Source organism: Chrysemys picta, chromosome 4, assembly GCF_011386835.1.
Source record: "Chrysemys picta bellii isolate R12L10 chromosome 4, ASM1138683v2, whole genome shotgun sequence".
In the NCBI taxonomy this organism is placed as follows: Eukaryota; Metazoa; Chordata; order Testudines; family Emydidae; genus Chrysemys; species Chrysemys picta.
This window is the reverse complement of record NC_088794.1, coordinates 6,180,112-6,201,357: the sequence shown is the minus strand read 5'-3', so window position 1 is coordinate 6,201,357 and position 21,246 is coordinate 6,180,112. Positions and strand designations below refer to the sequence as shown.

Sequence of the window (21,246 nt, the reverse complement as noted above, 5' to 3'; positions counted from 1 at the left end):
TCCCTCTTGGAGGATAGATCCATCAATGGCTATTAGCCAGGATGGGCAGGGATGGTGTCCCTAGCCTCTGTTTGCCAGAGGCTGGGAATGAACGACAGGGAATGGATCACTTGATGATTACCCATTCTGTTCATTCCCTCAGGGGTACCTGGCATTGGCCACTGTCGGAAGAGAGGATACTGGGCTAGAGGGACCTTTGTTCTGACCCTGTATGGCCGTTCTTACATTCTTTAGAAGTGATCCTTCTGAAACAAAGTGGAGTCAAGCTGAGGAAATTGGTTGGGATAAACTTACATTGTCATTGTCCATACTGTAACACCTTCCCAGAACCAGAGCATATTGCAGCCAAAGCTAATGTTACTACCGTAACTTTTATAAATCAATCAATAAATCAGTCAATCTACCCAGCTCCTTAAGTGGGCTCTCACCACTTCAATATCTGAGCAATGAATACATGACTATAAAATACAATAGAAACAAATCAGTAGTCTTGGGCTTGTTTTAGTTCCTTCACACCAATCATTTGATCATGTCTGAGGCTGTGTTGGAGCTAAGGAAGCAACTCTGATGGTGTTGTATAGCTCCTAAGATTTTTTGCCTCCTTTTCCCCCTTGAGTTTAGATGCTTTTGATGATGCCCAGAGGAAATGAGAGCACCGTGTCTCTATTTCTGCTGCTGGGATTCTCCAGTCTGGAAGAGCGGCAGGTTCTGCTTTTCCTGGTGTTCTCCCCGGTGTACGTGATAATCCTGACCTCCAACATCACCATCATGGCAGCCATCAGTGTTGATCGGAGCCTCCATACCCCCATGTACTTCTTACTCTTCGCTTTGTCCTTCTCGGAAACCTGCACCACTATGGCTGTCGTCCCCAAGCTGCTGGTGAGTTTGCTGTCGGGAAACCAAACAATTTCTTTCCTGGGATGCGCTGCTCAAATGTTCTGCTTCTTTGGCTTCGGGGGCACAAATTGTTTCCTGCTGTCCGCCATGGCTTACGATCGCTATGTGGCCATATGTAAGCCGCTGCAATACCCAGTTGTGATAAACAGGAGGGTTTGCGTTGAGCTGGTCGCCGTTTCATGTGCAACTGGCTTTCTTATAGCACTAGGCATCAGTTCCCTTATATTCAGTTTGCCCTTCTGTGGGCCCAATGCCATCAGACATTTCTTCTGTGACATCTCGCCCGTTCTGAGGCTGGCGTGCAGTGACCATCATATCATTGGGATTGCCATTGTTTTTCTGTGTGCCTTTGTTTTGCTAGGCACCTTCACAGGAATCATCCTCTCTTACATCTATATCCTCGCCGCCATCCTGAAGATCCACTCTGCCACAGGCAGGCACAAGACCTTCTCCACCTGCGCCTCCCATCTCATCGTTGTGATCACACACTTCAGCTGTGCTTTTTTTGTGTATTTAATACCCAAATCAACTGCTTCCCTAGATGAGGACACTTTGATTGCCTTGTCTTATACCTTGTTTAGTCCTATGTTGAACCCTGTGGTTTATAGTCTGAGAAACAGGGAAGTTAAATCAGCCCTAAGGAAATTAACTACCCACACATTTCTTTCTCCAAAAATGTGAAAAGTTGCAAATTTCGGTACTTCTAATATATCAATGACTTCTGCATGATGTCACTGTTGCCCATGGTATGGTCTTCAAGGCAGTGACCTCGTCTTTCTCTTTGTCGGGGCATCAAGAGCACCTGTGGGTCAGTATAAATAATGGACAGTAAAAGAATATTGTTGCCTCTTATTCTGAAACCAGCACTGCCCCTCTGTCAATGTCTGGGGCCTTGCAAGTCAAATTCCCGGCAGCAGTTAAATCTATGACGCAGAGTCTGGCTGTATTCTGAGTGTAACTTGCTTTATTCACACATCTCTACCAGTCCTGAAATGAGATGGTCAAACAACATGCAGGGCCATCTCTTATTCCAGGAATCTCATCCCAACACTGATACCCAGGGAGCAACTCTGCCTCAAAAATTGACTTTAATCAGAGACCAAACTCTCCTGCCACTCACACAACTCCCATTCCCCCCAAAGCTGCATCTACAACCAAAGCCTTACTTTACCCAAAGATGATAACAACACCGCATGTTCCCCTCGAGTCAAAACTTGCTTGCACACTAAGAGGATGTTTACACTGGCACTGGAGGTGTAATTTTCAGCTAGGGTAGACATACCCCTTCTAGCTCTGATCAAGCTAGCATGCTAAAAACAGAAGCGTAGCCACGGTGGTGCGAAGGGCAGGACGGGTTAGCCGCCCCGAGAATGATCTCATTTGAAACCCTCGGCATGTAATCGGGCATAAGCCCTCATGCTGTCTAGGCTACACTTCTATTTTTAGCATGCTAGTTCGATCAGAGCTAGAAGGGGTATGTCTACCTGAGATGGAAATTACACCTACCAGCTTTAGTGTAGACAGACCCTGAAAAAAAGAACGGAGACCAGGTACTACAGCACCACCTGATGATACCCGCATAACAATACTTTTTCTCTCCTATTTTTTTCATCTCTGTATATGTATAAGTGCAAAGTGTTATTATGGCCAGTCAGTGGCAATGGAGGAGTTCCTGACTTCTAGCCTTTTAATCAACATGACACACAGACAGCTCAGCACCTTTCCCCCCACAAATACACAGATCTTTGCTGGAATGGAGGCATCGGTATTTGAAATATCAGGGAAGGCGGCTGAACAACTGCCACAGTTTGAGGTTTAAATATAGCTGGTGGATTTTTTCCCACAGGAAAAAAAGGGATACACTTTTTTTGTGAAACATTTTCCCCCTTTTTTGACCAGCTCCAGTTTTTGTCAATAGACAGCCCCGCCCGCCCTTCTCCCATCTCCCCGAGATAACTGCCGATATCCCAGCACCACCATTTCCTCCCATGTAAATATTATAAAGGAAAATAACCTCTTAAAGCTCCCTGCTTCCAATTCTTGCCCCCAGTGCATCACTTTGCTTGTGTGAGTTGAGGACCAGGGGGTATTTGCTTATGCCACTAAACTTGTTAAACTGAAAAATAACTTCAAATTATTATTTTTTTTTCCCAAAAGATCAGGGTGAAATTAAAGGCAATTTATGGTCCTAGACAGATCATGACATGTTCCTTCCCCCTTCCCCGTAAACTCACCCTCCACTTGGAATGGTGATGACGAAAGTGTCATCCCCTTCCAGAGAGGCAAGGCTAATGCATTTTCTCACCCAGGAATAGCATTGTGTTCATCCGTCCCTCTCTAGGGGAGCATCAGGAGTTTCCTCTGCCCCTAGAGATGAAGGGGTGGTGGCAGGACACCCCCCCACCAGTACATACCCCAGCAGCTAGAGTGTATCTGTTTTTGAAGAGAGCAAGCCAACTGAATTCCTCCATTCTTGCCACACACAGCTCCCTGCTGGGATGGGTTGGCATGGCTCCCAAAGCAGTGTGTCCTGCCGTTAACATCCCATTCAGATGCATGGGGCAGGTAACGGAATAGACCCATGTTCACACACTACACGGTATTGTTATAATGCTTGTACAAGGTTTGCCTTGTGAGGTATTAGTTAAAAACTCATAACTTGCTGATGAATATCATGGCAAAATGCACATGGCATCATTACATGTAAAGTTAGGAACATAAGATGAAATCATGACTCAAGCATGTTTCCCAGATAAGTCCAGGGAGTAGCTAAACCACTTCCTCAGAGACAAAGGGCAAGCTGATACTTCAGGCATCAAGTCCGACTCAACAAGGCTGATAGACCATTACCTGCCAAGTGGCCATTCTTTGACAAGGAAAGGGGCAGGGATAGAAATCTACATTTTAGCAAAGAAACTGCATGGAGTTTCCTTTCTTCACCAGACTGCCTGTCACCTTTCTCCTAGCTGGAAATGCTTCTCAATGGGGGGCAGGACTATAAAAAGAAGGGGCAGACACCCCAAGACTCCCATCATCTCTCTCCCTGTCTATCTCTGGCATCACACCTAAGAAGATAAAAGAAAACAGCCACTGGACTAACGGGGAGGGATCCAGACCTAAGAGTTTGGTCAGTAATAGGTTGGAGTCTGTAGTGAGAAACTTTGTTTGAATCTAACCTAGTTTATTAAGTTAGGCACTAGTAACTATTTTATCTTTATTTTTCTTATAACAGTTTGTGACTTTTCAGCCTCATTACTTGTACTCACTTAACATCTATCTCTTTGTAATTAATAAACTTGTTTTACTGTTTTACCTAGTCCAGTGTGTTTAAATTGGAGTGTCTGTCTATTCTATTTAAAATAATAAGATGGCATGTACTTGGTGGATCAGACAGATGCTCATGAGAAAGAGGATAAATAAGGTGGGGAAGGAAAATGTCACATGAGGGAGGGTGTGACAGCAGGAATACAAGGCTCCTATCCCAAATATTCAGGATTTAGATGAAGCAGGGCCAGATGGTGATATCATCTGGTTCCTTCTCTCTGGCTTGGTCTGGTCAGGACGTCTTTCAGGATCAGGACGATGAAGGCCCAGTTGTGTCATGGTGGATGCCAGAGGATGATGGAGGTGGCAGCCATACTGGTAAAGCTCAGGAGGCCTTCCAACCCACTTGTCCCCGTGCTATGATGTAGTGACCCTACCCCCAGATAAACAGCATCCATTGAGGGATGGATACTACATCCCTGGATCATTAACCTATCCAAGCACGTTTGGGTGGATTCAACTATAAACATTTCCTCCTATTTGTAGAATCTTTCAGCTCATTGCAGTGCCAACTCATGACTTTACCAGGTGCCTTGCAGACCCCTTAGTGCTACTCCTTTAACCCAACCATCCAGTTCATAGCAGTCTCCGTGTCTCCATCTTTTGCTGACTTTCATACACAATTGTATGTAACAAGCTGAGCGGGATTCCTGTTACCTGGGATATCTTAGATTTCATGCATCTGTGCAATGTGGGGCAGCTCCATGACTGGGGGCACCAGGCAGGAGAGCTGAGACTGTGGCCCCGTTTTGCCAAGCACTGTACCAGCACATGTTAGAGGCAAGTCCCCAAATTGCTTATAATATAAATAAGCAAAGGCAGAGAGATGGAAATAGATTTCCTGAAGGTCATACAGCAGGTCAAAGTTAGGAGTAGATTCCAGGTCTCCTGGCTCCCAGCCCAGTTCCTAATCCACTAGACCTGTTAGCGTCTCAGGTTTTTTCAATGATTTTTTAAAAATCCTCTATTGCTACATCAATTGCAGTAAGAGCATAGGATAAGCCTGTGTTAGTATGTCTAAGGGCTTGGGTGGTTTGGCTTTTGACCCAAGAATTGTGTAACCTCTCAGAATTTAGGTTAAGCGTATTAGTATAAAATTGGTGCTTCCAAAAAATCCTCCAATATCACCTACGATGCTACATCATGCAAAAGTGTTTTGTTGGGGCCTACTTGAATCATGCCATCCGGTGGGATAGGGTTCAATGCCGGACAGATAGTAGGTGAGGAGTATGTACAAATGGTCAGGTTGTAACATCGTATATCAGTACAATGTAAACGTTTAACGGGGTGTACACAGGATTCCTGACAATAGAGTCCCTCCATCCCAGGTTCCCACCGCAGAGGAGGAACATCCGTCCATCCCACATTTACAAACACTGTTAGGTTAATAAAAAGTGCCCAATCCTCCCACAAACATTCACACCAATACTCTCCCAACCCATTAGCAGCCTCATAAATGTTGTGAATCTTGACCGATCCATCCGAGGCCCTGGAAATAGAATGGTTTGTTTGTTCTAGAGGAGTGTCCATAAATTAACACTCTGTCCTTTGGTTCCACTCCCAACATTCTGTGGTCTTGTACCCTGAAATTGGGGGTCCTATATGAGTGGGCCCACATCCCAAGAAGCTAAATACCCAGTAACAGTCCAGATTCGGTGAGATGCAGGGAGGGAGCCAAAGACTGCTCCCGGGCTGTGGTAGTCGAATTGGGACCTCAGAGCCTGGATGTTTTTGGAGGCAAGCTGTAACCACAATAGGTCCCAGGTGATCCGGCCGAGAGGTAAGCCAGATGTCTGGCTTTTTTTTACCCATTTGCCACTGCCTCTTGTAGGAAGTTGCACATACTGACCAGCTTTGAAGCAGGTATCTTGTGTGACATGTACCAAAGGCGGGTCCCAGGAGGCTGCATCAGGTATATTTACCAAGAGGATTAACATGGGGAACCACATTTATTACCTAGAAGGATACAACATTTGTTACCTAGAATGATACAGTATGTTGCTCTTTGCATCTACAACGAGATGGCTTTTGCTGGTGAGGGATCCTTCAGCTTCCTGGCTGAGGAAAATGGGCCAATTTCCTTTGAAACTAAGAACAGGGAATGAAGTGAGCTCATGAAGTGAGCCCAAGTTTTGAAGACAACACGTCCATGTGCAGTTATCCCCAGAGGACTTGAAAGACATTTTAATGATCCCATCAGTGCTTAGCCTGATGTGCAGACCTCTGGGGACCACCCAGGGATTACATCTGCAAATGCCACTAAAACTAATATATAAACAAACCCAGCGGTCTCCAAATACAATTCTTTTGGCGGGGTCAACAATGACAGACATCTGCCTGCTGCCGGTGGGTTTCATCACTCTGGTTCTGATGGAGCTGGCGTAAATATTCTCTTTTGACTATTTTTTTTTTTTTGCAAGTGGAAATAGTTCTGATTTGGAGCCAATTCACCTGGAGAAGGGACTGTCTGAAGAGTCCATCTATTATTGTGTTCCTTTTGCACAGTAACACTGATGAGGAAAGTCATGCTGATGCCTCAAGTAATCTGGGAAACACAAGTGATTGCTTAGGTAAGAGTAATGTATGAAAAAAAGGGCAGTGGAAGTTGATGTTACAAAAAGGCCATGTTCTCAATGGCTGTAACTTCTCTGAAACCAATGCCCATTTGCTCTAGTTGAGGGCCTGACTTACGATAGGGGAGGGGTAGCTCTGGTATACTTAATGATGGGACTTGTCTACTGTTGAACAGCTGGTTTCTGTAAGTGCTTTACAATCAGCGTGCTTGCTTGGGATGTCTTGAAAATTGCGCTGCCTCCTGGAAGCCAAGGGTAAGGTCCAAATGGATAGTCGCTTGTGCTTGGAATTCTCGAGGTACAGCCCCACGGTTCTGAGTGCTTGCTAACCCAAGTCAGACTGCTTTGAGTGTGGACTGAAGGGGACTTGGGCTCAAAGCTGACTCCCGGGCTTCATGTGCATTGTGGGCATCCCAAGGCTGGCTCGAGGTGACAGTCTGTGCTCATCGAGTCTTAGCATCACTCTTGAACTGTGAGCTTCAGTCCTGGCCCTGGCAGCTTCCTTAACCTGTGTGTGGACGTTAGTTACATTCCGCAGAGGTTTCTTTTGGAACTTTTGCCCTGAGAGCAAAGCTCCTGGTTTAGGGGCTGATTTTTCGAGGTGCTCCAAAATGTGTCGGCATCAGGGGATTGACTTTAAAGTGACATGTTCTAACCAAGCCAGGGATGGGATCTGAGAGATACATTTGGGATCATTTTGTTCCGAGGATCCAGCCATGCAGCCCCTCTTAAAATTAGCTGCTTATAATTTTCAGAGTACTAAAATCGACATAGATAGGTAAATTGATTTCAAACGTGATATGCTGCAAGGCAGCTTGGAGTAGAGCTGGCGGTGCTATTTGGGGGTAATTTGGTTAAGAGATTCCTGAGAAGCCAGGGGAGGGGTTCTCAACCTTTCTCTTTCGGAGTCATCCCACCCCCAACACGCTATAAAAACTCCAGGGCCCAGCTGTGCTACAACAACTGTGTTTCTGCTTATAAAAGCCAAGGCCGGCATTAGGGGATAAAATTGCCTGGGGCCCTATACCACAGGGGGTCCGCGAAGCTAAGTTGCTCAGGCTTCGGCTTCAGCCTCGGGTAGTGGGGCTTGGGGCCACGGGCTGCAATCCTGTACGGTGGGGCTTTGGCCTTCTGTCCTGGGCCCTAGCAAGTCTAATGCCAGCCAAGCTTGGAGGAAACCCTGAAACCTGCTCACGGCCCGCCCAGGGGCCCCGGACTCCTTGTTGAGAACTACAGAGGTAGGGAACAAAACTAGGGATCTGACTGCTATGCCATATACCATTGGACTGTCCTGGGATCAGCCCCTTTGTGAGTGACACACACTAAGCAGTGTACTCCCTTGGTGACTTAAGGGCCCAGGTCCTGTCCCTAGAATGAAAGGACCATGTGTCCCCACCCTTTACTCCAGTATTTTGTGTGCTGTCCGCCTTAGTGCTCTCAAGGTGTCTTTCTGCTCGGTGTTTGGGACCACAAGGAAGCAACTTTGGAAGCATGAGCGGGACGGTCACTTTAGAGGATGTCCAGCCCTCCACAAACACCCCCCCACACACACACAATGCCATAGAGCTATCTGCCGACGTCTTGGTGGGGGACAGTTTGGGGGGCAGTGCTGGGTCAGAGCCTGGATGGAGATGGAGAGCCTTGATGATATGGGAGGGAATAGTTGCCACACAGAAAATGACACGGGAGAGGCCAGTGTAAGGGTCCCAGCCAGGATAAATCACCCATCTGTTGGGATAAGCTCACTGAACGCCTGCCTGGCAGCACTAGATATGATGAACCGGGTCTGTGCCAGCCACGAGGAACAAATGTGCTCAACGCATAGCACGGGCACACGGGACAGGGTGAGGAGCTGAGAACGGGCGTGCTCGGTGCATGGTACAGTACATAGCTCTGGGATTGTAGCTGGGAGCTGAGAATACATCAATGAGAGCAGACTAAGGAACCGTGAATGGGCTTGCTCGATGAATGGCACATGCACACAGTGCTGGGACAAGGACTGGAAGCCGGGGATGGGAATGTGATCTGCCTGGCACAAGTCCAACAAGGGCTGAGTTGCAATCCTACAGGCACATTCAGGGCACGTTCAGTGTGTGGCATGGTGCACTGACCAGGTGTGGTCAGTGCGTGGCACAGAACACAGGTCTGGGATCATAGTTGGGAGCAGAAAAGATGCATGCTTGGTGCATGCACCTGGCACACACTATGAGACCAGTGTAGGGATCTGGAAATAAGTATGTTTGGTGCATTGTGCAGGCACACAACTCTGCCACTGGGATGGGGAGCTGCGAATGGGCTCTGTAGTAAGAAATGTATGAGTGCCCATGTGTCATATCCTTTCTCACACTGCGTAGAAGCTTGTTACGCAAAGATTCCCATTAGTCAATGGTAAAGCTCATTGATGTGGATTATGGTCTCAGATTCTGGGTTTTCTATAACCTTGGAAGCTTATTCCAATACTTACCTATCCTTAGAGTTAGAGAGTTTCCTCCTCATAACTAACCTAACCTGGAAGGTTGGTCGAAGCATGAAGGGGCATACAAATGTTTAGCATATCTGGATGTAAATACTTTTCAACACTGGCTACAACAGTGCCATGCAAATGCCTCTTCTCACTTTCAGGTGACATTGTAAATAAGAAGTGGGCAGCATTATCGCCTGTAAATATAAACAAACTTGTTTGTCTTAGTGATTGTCTGAACAAGAAGTAGAACTGAGTGGACTTGTAGGCTCTGAAGTTTTACACTGTTTTGTTTTTGAGTGCAGTTATGTAAAAATAATTTTACATTTGTAAGTTGCACTTTCACAATTAAGAGATTGCAGTACAGTATTTGTATGAGGTGAATTGAAAAATACTATTATCTTTTTTACAGTGCAAATATTTGTAATAAAACAATAACACAAAGTGAGCACTGTACAATTTGTGTTCTGTATTGTAACTGGAATCAATATATTGTTGAAAACATCCAAAAATATTTAAATAAACAGTGTTCTATTATTGTTAAATCTGCAATTATTTTTTTATCTCACAATTATATTGTTAATTGTTTGACAGACGTACTAGTTTGCTTATGAAAATGTTATGTGCGACTGTGTCAAAAGCCTTACTAAAATCTATATCGTATCTACTGCTTCACCTCATCTTCTAGGCTGGTTACACTGTCAAAGAAGGACATTAGGTTGAGTTGACATGATTTCTTCTTGACAAATCCATGTTGGCTGTTACTTATTGTTGGCAATGGGGATTGAACTACGGCTCTGACTTTAACAATATGAGCGTCTGCTGCCAGAACTCAAAGACCCAACTGTGTAGCCTGAAGCCAGTAGCAGACTCTTAAATCTCGATATGGTCTAGTCACTACAGGGACCCAGAGAAGCAGAGGGTATATTTGATAGTTATAATATCTTCAGACCTATGCACTGACTACAGTTTATGCTTTATTGAAAGTGACAGTATTACACTAAGGGGGTTGCACTCAGCCCTTCTTTGTCTCCTCTTTCAGTGTACACCTCACTTTTCTCACCTGCCGAGGACAGTGCATCTGGGATAAATGGGAGAGAGAAATCGCACTCTGGTGACTGAGTTCATCTTGGTGGGATTCACAGACAACCTGAAGCTGCAGGTCACCCTCTTTGTAGTGTTTCTGTTGATCTACTTGCTGATCCTAATGGGGAACCTCACCTTGGTCACCTTAATCAGGACTGACTCCCGACTTCACACCCCCATGTACTTTTTCATCAGCAACCTGGCCCTCTTAGATGTCGGCTACTCCACCATCATAATTCCCAGCACGCTGATGACCTTTGTAGCAAGGAGCAAGGTCATTTCAGTCACTGGATGCACTGTGCAGTTTTTCTTCTTCTCCATCGCCATCTCTTGTGAATGCTGGCTGCTGAGTGTGATGGCGTATGACCGCTTCACGGCCATCTGCAGCCCATTGCTCTACACCGTCATCATGTCCAAGCGGTTCTGCGTGCTGCTGGTGCTGGGGTCATATTTCATGAGCTGTCTGAATTCAGTGGTTCAAACTGCATTTATATTCCATTTGTCATTCTGTGATGCCTATATCAATCATTTCTTCTGTGATGTGCCCCCCATTGTGAAGCTGTCCTGCTCCGACACCCACATCACAGACATTGTTCATTTCACCTGTGCAACAATGCTAGTAACAACTACCATCCTGATTATCCTCGTCTCCTATATATACATCGTGGTCACTATCCTAAGGATCAACTCTGCCAAGGACCAACGCAAAGCCTTCTCCACCTGCGCCTCCCACCTGATGGCCGTCACCATCTTCTACGGAACGGGCTCTTTCATGTATTTACGGCCTAGTTCAAAGTCTTCCATGGATCAGGACAAAATCATCTCTGTGTTTTATACCCTTGTGATCCCCATGCTGAACCCCCTGATCTATAGCCTGAGGAATAAAGAGGTCAAAGAGGCCGTTAGGAGGATAAGAGAGAGGAAGGTTTTTTCTCTGTAAATGTAAAAACTGGGTCTGGCTTTAATTCAATAGAGGGAAGAAAAGGCGGGGAATGATTTCTCTGTATTGTTAGCTTGATTTCTGTGAATAATCAATGTGTGCACCTTCCATGAAAAGGAATAAAGGAAGGTAGATTTTCCTAGTTCTTACATCACTAAATGCATCAGGAATAGTTATCAGGGAAGAAATGGGGGACTTTGTCAAGGTTTGTGCAGCTGGCTCTTATAACACAAAAATATATCAGGGAAGAAATGGGGGACTTCATCAAGGTTTGTGCAGCTGGCTCTTATAACACAAAAATATATTAGGAAAACCTGTCAAACAAACAGACTCATGAACCAGCAATGCAAATTGCCTTTTGCTAACTAATAGAAAATAGATGCATTCAACTCACATAGGCAACGTACATTAATTAAATCATGGAATTTGTTTGTTGTTGCAGCTATAAGTGCAATTAAAAAGGAGATGTGACGTAACCACAATAAGAAAGTAGTGAATAGATACAGTACATTGTATTTAGAATGTTTTATATTCATGCTGAAACTGTACTGTTGGTAGATGATGTAACCTGTGCATGAACTTGCTCTGTATACAGCAGGAGAATTCAACATGGCTAGAGAAACACATTCAACCTGACAGCCTTTAGGTATTCTCCTATGCTTGGCTTCTGCAACCTTCTGTCTTATCTATCTATCTACCTACCTACCTAAAAGTTTTATAGTGTTAGCCAATCTCATATACAATATTATCTATAATAGTAGGTATTTTAATGAAAAATATGCATCCGAAGAAGTGGGCTGTAGTCCACGAAAGCTTATGCTCTAATAAATTTGTTAGTCTCTAAGGTGCCACAAGCACTCCTGTTCTTCTTTTTGCGGATACAGACTAACACGGCTGCTACTCTGAAACCTCAGATTTTAAGGCAGTCTGACCTCTGCATTGTTACCATCCAGATGTGTTGGTAATCTATGTAGTCTTCCTTTCTCTGTTATGCTGCATTTATCTGTTACTAAGAATCTTTTATTCATAAAAGTTGATTAAGGCTAGCCATTTGGCATTATTGAATTCAGTCTAACCTGTAACATGTGGTAATGATTTAGGGCTGGACCCAGTGTGCCTTAAAAGCCAAATGCACAACTCCCACTGATTTCACTGGTGCAAATCAAGCCTTTAAAGGGGGTGAGGAGAGGGAATTCTCTGAGCTTGTCCATTTTCCAAATGATTTTTATTTACCCATCTTGCACAAATATCTGAAGAGCTAAATTCAGCTTGGGCCAGTAAATGCAGCAAAATGACATTTCCTCTCTCGGTAACATGACATTACATGTCCCATTTTGGGGTGGTATCTGTGCCATTAATAGTTCCTCTGTTTATACCTTGGAAACTATTCAAAGTGATGCTTTAAAATGTCATGTGATGGGAAGATGGATAAACTTCAATGCTGATCTGTCCCTTAGGTAAGATCCATTTTGATACTGATAGCTATGGTTTCCAGGTACTTGTCTGGCACATTTCATCCACTGAAGGATCTCCAAGGATGTCACAGGAGTCTTATGCACATTATTTTCCCCACTGCTTTATCACAGTTGCCTCTGCGGTGAGGCCGTTCTGGGCTAATGCAATGTAGCCAACGTGAAACATGTCAAGGGTTAAAGGTCTAGCTGCCTCTTTGAACCCTCTTTGGCCAAATCCATGGAGGACTGGTGCAAAGCCTTCTCCACCTGCATCTTCCACTTGGTGGCCATCACAGTGTTCTTTGGAACTGGCTATTCCATGTATTCACAATATTTTGTGCACTCCCTCACGTGTTTGGGCTCTTGCCTTTGCCTGTCCTGGGAAGAAATCCCCGAATTCTCCCACTCTTAGGTTATCAGCTCCTGTGTATCTACAGTGGCTTCTCATCGGGTCCATCTGGGCATGGGGCCTGCAAGTCTTCCCTTCAGGAGCTGTGATGAGTAATTAACACAGTGACCAGCTTTCTTAAAAAGAACCCCAAAACCTGTGTTTCATCTTAACAACAAAAACACAGCACAGCATGGGAGCAAAAGGATTTTCTGACAGTAAACCAGTCTAGGTGCACGAGTGTCTCACCTAAGGCTTAAGAACCCCTGGGGAGATCAGGAAGGCCCTTCTGCCGGACCCATGGCTATGTCAGCCTGAGCCTCACAAACGGCACCTGACAACTGCCCCACCCTCACTAGAGATTTGCTTTTTAACTATTTCATATCCGTTCATTCTATTCCTACCTGTATAAGGGCTGTTCTGCACTGAAAACTGTCAGTGTAGCTACGTCTCTCTGGAGAGTGAAAAATCCACACACACCCGCTGAGAGACGTAGCTATGCCAACATAACCCCATGGCATACACAGTGCTAGGTCCATGGAAGAATCCTTCTGTCAACCTAGCTACCGCCTCTCGGGAAGGCGGATTAACTACACAGATGGGAGTACCCCTCCTATCCCTGTCATGAGCATCTACACTGAAGTGCTACAGATGCAGCACTGCCCCCTGTGCGGTGATAATAGTTTAAGTATAGACGCACCATAAATTTGGGCTGGAGGCAAGGATTTGGGCACCATTTCTTAGTCCTGTTGCAATGTGAAGGATGGGAGGGTTGATCCATAACTATTTATGGCTACTGTATATGACATAGAAAGTGAGATTAAATACGGTCTAGTTACACTGAGTTCTTCGGATGATGTAATAGATACATTGATTAAGCTGGACCATTAGGAAACTAGCATGAAGGCAACAAAATATCTCTAGTAGAAGTAACCTTCTGGTAAACATGGTAAAAGTCATTAGCTGCTTCCTATTAATTTCTTTGGCTGATCTCTGATTCTTGTTTTTTATGAAGGGGAAAATAGCATTTCTTGGGGTAAATAACACTGCTTTATTCACTTTCTCCATATCGTTAATGATTTTATTGACCTCTATCATATTCCCCCATAGTTGTCTCTTTTCCGAACTGAACTGTCCCAGTCCTTTTAAGCTTTCCTCATATGGAAGCTGTTCCATAATCTGATCATTGTTGTCACCCTTCCCTGTATCTTTTCCACTGCTAATATATATTTTTGAGATGGGCAGACCAAAACTGCATGCAGTATTCTAGATGTGAGTGCACCATGGATTTATATAATGGCCTTATGATATTTACTGTCTTATTATTTATCCTTTTCCTAATGGTTCTTATCATTCTGTTAGCTTTTTGACTGCTACTGCAGCTAGACTGGATGTTTTCAGAGAACTGTCCACAATGACTCCAAGATCTCTCTCATGAGTGGTAACAGCTAATCTAGACCCCATCATTTTGTGTGGCTAGTTGTATGACTCCTCAGTCTGGGACAGTTTCTCAGATCCGTCACCAAAAAAGAATGGTTCAGGTGTGGGAATCTCCCTCATATCCTCTGCAGTCAAGACCAATGCAAAGAATTCATTTAGCTTCTCTGCAATGGCCTTGTCTTCTTTGAGGGCTCCTCTAGCACCTCGATCATCTAGTGCCCCCGCCCATTCTTTGTCAGGCTTCCTGCTTCTGATGTACCTAAAAAAAAAATGCTGTTAGTCTTTTGCTAGTTGCTCTTCAAATTATTTTTTCACCTGCCTAATTAGACTTTTACACTTGACTTGCCAGATTTTATGCTCTAGGTGTATAATATATTATATTTTATATATTAAAAAAAAAGAAATGAAAAGGTTGAACCAAAACGTTTTTCCTTATTGAAATGATACATTTTTACCTTCTCAAAAAACCAGTTTCAACATTATTAAAATGAAATGTGTAGACATTATCAGAATGAAACTTCTTCATGGTCCCAAAGTGAAATTGTTCCGAATTGTGGTTTTTGTGGGAAATGTCAGAATAGTGGCTCTCTGTTACAATTTGGAATGAAAGGTGGGAATTTTCTGAGGAAGAGGGATAGCGGTTTCTGACCAGTTCTATGTCTAACACAGCTCTACCAATGTTTATGGAGTGCTTGGCTGACAGGATGTTGAATGGGGGTATATGCCATTGCCTCCGATGGCTATATTCCTTGCCTGCTGCTCAGCCAGCACGGGGGGGGGGCGGGGGGGAAGTTGCCGTTATTGACTCTGATTCTCTCCTGCCTTGCTGCTTGTGCTATCGTTTATACCTGATCACAGTGACTACTAAAGTGGGGATCAACTACCTCAAATACTCACTCAAATACCTAATTCTGGGGAAAATAACACGGAATCGGAATGATTTCAGCCTGTCTTCACCTCATGAAGAAGAGCTTCAAATATATAAAGTCCTTCAGAGAGAAATTATTTTAAAAAGCCAACTAAATAAAGCGGATTGAATATAGAAAAACCAGTGGCTAGGGAACTGGACAATCTGGGCATCCTAGAAGTCCGGGAAGTCTCAGATCCTGGGGATGCAGGAAATTCTCCAGTCCATCAGCACAGCAAGCAGGCAGCCTGGGCAACTGGCTGCCCAGGAAGATGGGGATCCCAGGGACCAGGTAGGCTGGGGAGCCTGAGAGCTTGGAGGAACAGGGCTGCTTGCCCACCCACTCATCAGCCAGCAAGCATGCACATGGCCTGGTAGGAAACCAGGCAAGAAGACTAGGCTTCCCATGGTGCATTTTAATTCAGTCTGTAAATGTGTGGCCTCCTCCCGAATGTCTCTTTGTGGCTTTGAGGCAGCCCTGCAAGTGGCCCCTCGTCTCAGTTTCCCTTTTGGGTAACTCCAAGCTCTTCATTTCAGGCACTTACTCAAACAGTAATCATCCTGGGGGCCAGTTCCCCAGGCTGCCTGCCAGGTGTGCTGTCGGGGGGTGGGTGTGGGGGTGACTGCCTGAATACCCAGCATCTGGGATCTCCCTGACTTCCAGGGAAGTACTCCATATCATCCCAGTGCATACAGTCCTTGTTCTCCCCATACCCCAGTGTCCTCCATCACAGCTTAGCTCCTTAGCTGTCCTCTTCCTTCCCTGTGCCAGAACAGTCCCCTCCCCTCCCACCGTCCAGCCCTTCCTTCTCAGGTGCAACCCCCCACTTCCTAGTGGGCACTCCCACATCCTTGCCAGGGAGCATCCCTCACTCCCCTGGCCCTTCTCACTGTCCATTAGGGTCCAGCTGTTCTGCAAGGAGACGTCAGGACATAAGCCTCTCTGCTGCTCCACCTTCCTTCGGCCCTCTCTGGACATTGGCTGCACTTCTCTGGGTTGGAGCCAAAAGGCATCTCCCTCTTATGTTGCTCCTGCCTTCTTTCTCACCATGCAAGGCCCAGTGACAGGGGTAACAGCAGCAAGATCTCACTTTTCCCTCATCACTAGAGCCAGTTGGGAATTTTCCATTGGGATGATCTTCTGGTAGAACATACCTTTCTCACAAAATTTTAGGGAGGAAATTTTTATTTTTGCTGATTTTTTTTTTCCATTGGAGAAGTCGAAAGGACAGGACTCAGCTACCTTCTTGGAAAGTCCGTGCCAATCTCGTGTTCTACCAGCAGAGAGGAAATGAAATTGGGAAGAGCCTTCTAGGCAGGTGGCCAGTCAGCCAAAAAAATCCATTTTGGTTTTCCCAAAATGGAATTTTTCAGAATTTCCCTCCCACACAGTATTTTGAGATTTTAACTTTTTGTCCTGAGTTAGGATGATTATTTTTTTTGAAATCTCAACATTTTCCATAGGAGAGAAATTCCATTTTCAGGCCAGCTCCTCTCGCTTCTATTTATTATTAAATGATGAAACTCATCCTCTTAGTTAGATTCAGCGAGGAATAATTTTCTGGTATATTGTCTTCCTCAAGGCGTCCTTCACCTCCTTGTTCCTCAGGCTGTAGATCAGGGGGTTCAACATGGGGATCACAAGGGTATAGAACATGGACACCACTTTGTCGTACTCTGATGAGTTGCTGGATGTGGGTCGTAAGTACATAAAGAACAGAGCCCCATACAGTATGGACACAGCCATCAGGTGGGAGGTGCAGGTGGAGAAAGCTTTGCGTCTGCCCTCGTTGGAGCGGATCCGCAAGATGGCCACCATGATAGAAACATAGGAAATGAGGATGACCAGGATAGTACTTAGTGCAGCTACAGCAGCAAAGAGGAAATGCACTGTGTCACCCACGCGAGTGTCAGAGCAGGAGAGTTTCTGGAGTGGGGGGATGTCACAGAAAAAGTGATCAATGATATTGGGGCCACAGAAGGACAGGCTGAACAAAGAGCCTGTATGCACAATGGCATTAATGGAGGCATAAATGTATGATGCCACTACCAACTGGACCCAGACTTTCCTGGACATAATGAGCGTGTACATCAGCGGCTTGCATATAGCTATGAAGCGATCATATGCCATCACAGCCAGAAGTAAACCCTCAGAGTTCACAGAGAAGGAGTGAAAAAAAAATTGCGTGGCACACCCAGCAAAGGAAATGACTTTACTCTCTGCTAAGAAGTTCACCAGTGCCTTAGGGGCAATAATGGAAGAGTAAGTGAGGTCTACAAGGGACAAGTTGCTGAGGAAAAAATACATGGGGGTGTGTAGCCGCGTCTCGATCCTGATCAAAGAGATCATGCTGAGATTCCCCACTAGGCTCATGCTGTAGATAAGCAAAAACATCCCAAAGAGGACAGCTTGCAGCGATCGACTGCCTTTGAATCCTAGAAGGATGAACATGGACACTCCAGTATGATTGCCATGCGCCATATATTCCAGGTGCGATCGATGCTGTTGGGTAGAAGAAAGAAACACAGCCAAGGTAAAGCTTATGATTCAAGATGAACTGCATGGGACTGGGAGGTGGATACCACCATTGTGAAATACAGTAGAAAGCCAAGATACAAAAGCCACGTTATGCTGGTCCGGCTGTGTGACATTTGCAAACTTAAACTCATTTCATGTGAGTCTGTATATTTGCCAAGATTTTTACTCCTTTTAAAGAAAAGAGATTATAAAATAAAATAGAAAGATCACTTCAGAATTTTCAAAGTTTGCATCCCTGGCATTTGCAAATATAGCTTCATGGTATTATATGGCTAGGCATCATTTGAAAGGAAGTAGAGACACTAGGAAGGATCCAGAGAGGAGTGACAAAGGTGGTCAAAGGGATGGAATGCGAGCAAAGGCTGAAGGAACTGGGTATGTTTAGTTTGGAAAAGAGGAGATTAAGGAGGGACATGATAGCCATCTTCAACTACTTGAAACACTGCCATAAAAAATTGGAGAAAAGTTTTTCTCTCTTGCCACAGAGGGCAGGACAAGTAGCAGTGGGTTCAAACTACAGCACAGCCAATTTAGATTAAACCCCAGGAAAAGCTTCCTAACTGTCAGAACAGTTGGGCAATGGAACAGACCTGCCAAGGGAGGTTGTGGAAGGTCCTTCACTGGAGGTTTTCAAAAGGAGGCTGGATAGCCATCGGTCTTGTGTGGGTCAGACACAACAAACACTGCATCTTGGCTGGGGGTTAGACTAGAACATGACCCATGTGGTCCCTTCTAACCCTATGGTTCTATGATTCTCTGAACTCTGCAACAACCTGATATAGAGCAGAAAGGTGGATGAGGTGTTTGAAAACCAGCCTTATATTGCAGCACTAGCACCCTTCCATAATTAAATCATCGGTTAGGAACCAGGATATATTTATGACAAGTCAGCCAAAACCTCACTTTTGGAATAAAGTCCCAGAGTAAATTCAACAAAGACAATTCTTTTGGAGATAACTAAGTTAATATTCACAAAGGGGGTGTTCACATAACTAAAGGAGGTATGAATGAACTGCAGAGTTCAACAAAGGGAGGCTGTAGTTAAACCATGGTTGAAAGAAGCCCTCACACCCGTTCTGGCCCCTGGCACTAGCATGGAACTGGCATAACTCAGCGAGGAATCAGAAGCAACACACGTGGGTTTGGCAAAGATCACCATTCAAGAGAAAACCAGTCTACTGAACAGTGATACGACTAAAACATCTCTCTCTCTCTCCTCTCTCTCACGTTCACTATGGCAATATCACCCTCCCACCTCACCTGTTTTTGGCCCTGTAGCGCAAGCCACACAAGGCAGAATCAATTGACCTGGCCTCTAAGACTCTCTGCCACGGGTTATTTTTCCTTTCTGCAGTGTAGACATACTTTGAAGCTCTGTTAATCTCGCTCGTGTACCCAGAGTGCGTGGAGACAGTGCTTTCTTTCTCAGAAGATATTTTGAAAGCAGAAACATTAAGCAGCTTCATAGTGAATACACACCCGATAGCCACCTAGAACTCCACAATGAGATGCCCCAGTAGCAGGGAGTGTTGGTCAGACAGCGTCCAGGGAGACGGTTACTTGGAATCCAAGTGGGTCCAAATGTGCTTGTTCTTCCACTTCAAGCTAATGAGAAAATCTGAAATATACACGAGCTTTTTATTTTCGTTCCATTATCTCTGTGTATCCACCCTGAACCCTAGCAGAGACTAGTGCGTTGGGGGAAGCCAGTGCTGCCCGTTCTGTACAGAATGTTCTTTCTACAGAGAGACACCATCTCTCTCTAGGGCTGCCAATCTAGAATATTTCACCAGCAGAAAACCTGCTCAAAGAAGTTTAAAATGAAAACATTTGTTGTTCAAAAGCATGAACTGCATTTACAAAAAAAAAAAAAAAAAAAAAAATCCCTTGCAACCTGATTCCTGGTAAACAAGGGGTATTTTTATCTTACCTTTTCCTTTTTTTTTTTCTTTTTTCTTTTTTTCATTTGAGGAGCGTATACAATAACTTAACTCACTGAAGCACATTGGGTCAGATCCTTAGTTGGTATAAATCATCACAGCTGTATTGCGGTCGATGGTACTATGAGAATCGACAACAGCTGAGGGTCTCTAGCCCCATATATGACATTCCCCCCAAAAAATCACATGCCGCATTCAGGGTAGTTTAGGCTTTTTATCCCATTTTACTGCACATTATACAATGAGAGATAATCAAGACAACATTTTGGTGGTAAAAGAGTCACCATTTTCAGAACAGAAAAAACAACCACCCTGTTTCTCAGTGAAAAGAATGGATCTGGGTGTATTTACCAGGTAGCTGAAGAAAAGAAAACATTTTGTTTACTCACATTAGTCTTTGTCCTGTAATATTAAAGCTGCCTGTTGCAAGAGAGACATCTCTCTTTCTCGGAGTCAAAAAGTGTAATTAGAGGCAGGGCGTATTTATTTGGTCTGCAGGCATTTGGAGACAGAATCCCTTAGAGCTGTCAATCTCACGTCTGGCACAAAGGGCATCATTAAAATGCCCTTTAGGTCACATGGGAGCAGTAGATAGTGGGATGCCAATCTGTCGGCTTCTAACTTTGTTCAAGTTCTTTGAAGCGTTGATGCTGCTCTCCATCCCTTTCCCCTGTTTTATGCATTCCATAAATCTGAACCTCCCCCTAGCAATAATTACTTCCAGTCAGGAGTAAATGTGGAAAAGTTTATTGAAAATACATTTTCTGTTACAGTTATTTAATTATTTTGTAATTGCAGAGAAAATTAGAATTGAGTCATTCCTAACACTGGTTTTTTGAGAGCCCAAAAATAGAAACTTTATAAGCAGTTTCCAGATAGAATGCAATGGATGCTTTTTTCTTTTCTTCAGAGATGTCTAAAAACCTGGGATTGGAGTGGCAAAAAATGGCTGAAGATCAGAGTGAGGGGCACTGGCAGACTCAAGGGTTCAGAAAGGGCTGAAATAGCATAGAGTGATGCATAGAGTAATGGGGTGAAGGGCATGGCTGGGGCATATCTCACCCTATATAAGCGATAATGTGTGTGTCTCTCTAGTAGTGATGATGAAATGGAATTAAAAAATACCAGGATGAGCATGTCATGATAGGGACTAACGACTTGTGATTCTACTATGGAAAATCATTCCTCATTTATCTACTATAATTCTTTCATTTTGTTGACAAAAGAGTGAATATGGGGGGAACCATCTGACATAGTATACTTGGACTTTCTTTGACAAAGTCCCTCACATGAGGCT

General features: G+C 44.5%; 3 protein-coding genes across 3 annotated transcripts; 2 read left to right on the top strand and 1 right to left on the bottom strand.

The window, feature by feature from the left end:
• The first annotated feature begins 630 nt into the window (after positions 1-630).
• LOC135982800 (olfactory receptor 10K1-like) lies at positions 631-1,578 on the top strand. The gene has a single exon (XM_065590993.1). It carries the CDS (start codon positions 631-633, stop codon positions 1,576-1,578), a length of 948 nt encoding a protein of 315 aa, XP_065447065.1.
• An 8,767-nt stretch (positions 1,579-10,345) lies between these two features.
• On the top strand, positions 10,346-11,281 carry LOC135983484 (olfactory receptor 5AR1-like). The gene has a single exon (XM_065595792.1). The coding sequence runs from the start codon at positions 10,346-10,348 to the stop codon at positions 11,279-11,281; it is 936 nt and encodes a 311-aa protein (XP_065451864.1).
• A 5,039-nt stretch (positions 11,282-16,320) lies between these two features.
• LOC135983483 (olfactory receptor 5AP2-like) lies at positions 16,321-17,952 on the bottom strand. Its single transcript, XM_065595791.1, has one exon. The coding sequence runs from the start codon at positions 17,950-17,952 to the stop codon at positions 17,014-17,016; it is 939 nt and encodes a 312-aa protein (XP_065451863.1). The 3' UTR covers positions 16,321-17,013.
• Between the last annotated feature and the right edge of the window lie 3,294 nt (positions 17,953-21,246).